This window comes from Babylonia areolata, chromosome 1, assembly GCF_041734735.1.
Source record: "Babylonia areolata isolate BAREFJ2019XMU chromosome 1, ASM4173473v1, whole genome shotgun sequence".
Lineage (NCBI taxonomy): Eukaryota > Metazoa > Mollusca > Gastropoda > Neogastropoda > Buccinidae > Babylonia > Babylonia areolata.
Genome location: NC_134876.1, coordinates 75,416,718 through 75,419,217, shown reverse-complemented (window position 1 = coordinate 75,419,217; position 2,500 = coordinate 75,416,718). Strand labels below are relative to the sequence as shown.

Below are 2,500 nucleotides of genomic sequence, written 5' to 3'. Positions count from 1 at the left end.
AAAAGACATTAAACAAAATAATGGCAAGCGATTTGTTATGTAATGGAGGGAAATCAACAACAATTGCAGTATAAATGAAATAAATTATTTCCACGACAAAACAGGGTCTGTTTTGTCAAGAATGTAATACAGCAGAATATCAATGTGAGATGAAATACTGAACACACTGGCAACATCATCATGAACCCGAGGTATCTGTAAATTTACAGAACCTACGGCAACGAAAATGTTGCCCGAGGCAAAATAATCAATCATTCAACCAATCCCTTTGATGTCTGAAGCACATTGTGTACACAGCTCTATGCAGAACTCTCCACTATAGCAGTGAAACAGATACACTTGCACACAGAAAACAGTTGCGAGCGATATTCTGTGGTGACACGCCCTCCCTCGGTGAGAGTAGCCCCCGAGTTTCACACAGAGCAATCTGTTGTGAAAAAATACATACACCAATACGATGCGATGCGATGCGATACGACACAATACAATACAATACAATACAATACGATGCGATGCGATGCGATGCGATACGACACAATACAATACAATGCGACACGACACGACACGACACGACACGACACAATACAATACAATGCGATGTGATGCGATGCGATACGACACAATACAATACAATACAATGCGATGTGATCGATACGATACGATACAATACGATACAGTACAAACGTTGCCGCCTCTGTGATGTACACAATACAATACAATGCGATACGATACAATACGATACGATACGATACAAATGTTGCCGCCTCTATGAGGTAAGTCACCTGCAGAAATCTGTGTACCCATACGAAAACAACTCAACTTCTAGTCGATTTACATTATGTCGAATCAAGGCGGCGCTGCTGCTGCTGCTTCTTCTTTCTTCTTCCTGTTTCTACTTCTTCTTCTTCTTCTTGTTTTCAGGAATTGATTTGGTCCCGTGAGGTCGGCTGGGCGATAAAGAGGAATGAATAACAAGATCTTGAGAATCGCTCACCACCAACAGAAATACAAGATGATTGAAAAACCTCGCGTACAGAGAGAGGGTGGGGAGAGGAGGGGAGTGGGGGGGGGGGGGGGGGGCGAGAGGGGAGGCTGCAACCAGAGCCAAAGAAACTAGACACTGATTATCATGCCCATCTAAAATATGAACACTGTGAGATGGGCCTTCTGTATAATCAGTGCTTGTAAACTTTGCGTTTCGTATTCAAATACACTGGTGTGAGTGGCACAGTACAATATAAACACACAAGATCAAATTCAATACCCTGACATATCATCACATACTCCCGAGATCAGCAGTAAAATGTTAGTCAAATAGATGACAGACAGACAGTTCTACATCACTTGAATTTGAATATTGTACTCTCTGAACGATGAACAAAAATATTGTATATGTATTATTTTGTTTTGTTTTGCTTTTGCTTTTTTGTCACAACAAATTTCTCTGTGTGAAATTCGGGCTATTCTCCTCAGGGAGAGCGCATCGCTACACTACAGCACCACCCATTAAAAAAAAAAAATTCCTGCGTGCAGTTTTATTTGTTTTTCCTATCGAAGTGGATTTTCTACAGAATTTTGCCAGGAACAACCCTGTTGTTGCCGTGGGTTCTTTTACGTGCGCTAAGTGCATGCTGCACACGGGACCTCGGTTTATCGTCTCATCCGAATGACTAGCGTCCAGACCACCACTCAAGGTCTAGTGGAGGGAGAGAAAATATCGGCGGCTGAGCCGTGATTCGAACCAGCGCGCTCAGATTCTCTCGCTTCCTTGGAGGACGCTTTACCTCTTGGCCATCACTCCACTTATCTAGAATATGATGAATAAAAGAAAGAGGTACATCACACAACCCAAGGCCCGAACAGTGCGTTGGGTTTATCCGAAAGTCAGATGTCTGCTGCCTTTATTCTTCTTTTTTTTTCTTTTTTTTTAACAGCAGACATGCTGTAGCGTATATGGATCAGCTCCAATGCTTTGACACCGCAATGAAACTGAAACTGAAAAACAAAAAAAACCCAAACACAGCAACAAAAAGAACAACAACAACAATAAAACAACAGCAACAACATCTCACCATTTATTTCACCCACCAGATACCGCTACAAGGAATTAAATTCAAAAGTCTCGCCCCCGCCCCCGCCCCCCCTACATCCCCCCTGCCCCCCATACATCCCCCACGCCCCTACCCGCCCTTACCCGCCCCTACCCGCCCCCCACCCCCACCCCCCCGCTCCTCTTCCCCCCTCCGTGCCCCCCCCTCCACCTCCCCACCCCCGTCCCCTCACTCACCTCCCAACTACAACGACAACAACAACAACAACAATATTAACAACAAACTCCTCCCTCCTACTCACTCACCACACTCATGATGCTTCTGATGCTGATGGTGATGATGCTGGTGATGCGGGTGATGATGATGGTGGTGCTGGTGCTGGTGGTGGTGATGCTGATGCTGATGCTGATGATGGTGATGATGGTGCTCGGAGTCCACAAAGATCCCGC

The 2,500-nt window shown here is 44.9% G+C and overlaps 1 protein-coding gene across 2 annotated transcripts in view; it reads right to left on the bottom strand.

The window, feature by feature from the left end:
• The window catches only part of LOC143293578 (tumor necrosis factor receptor superfamily member 16-like), a 63,983-nt gene that overhangs the window by 10,461 nt on the left and 51,022 nt on the right, over positions 1 to 2,500 (bottom strand). For both annotated transcript variants that reach the window (XM_076604595.1, XM_076604605.1), the window contains one exon: positions 2,357 to 2,500. This exon is cut by the window's right edge and continues 360 nt beyond it. In XM_076604595.1, the coding sequence (XP_076460710.1) occupies positions 2,357 to 2,500 (144 nt within the window). The remainder of the gene's footprint in view (positions 1 to 2,356) is intronic.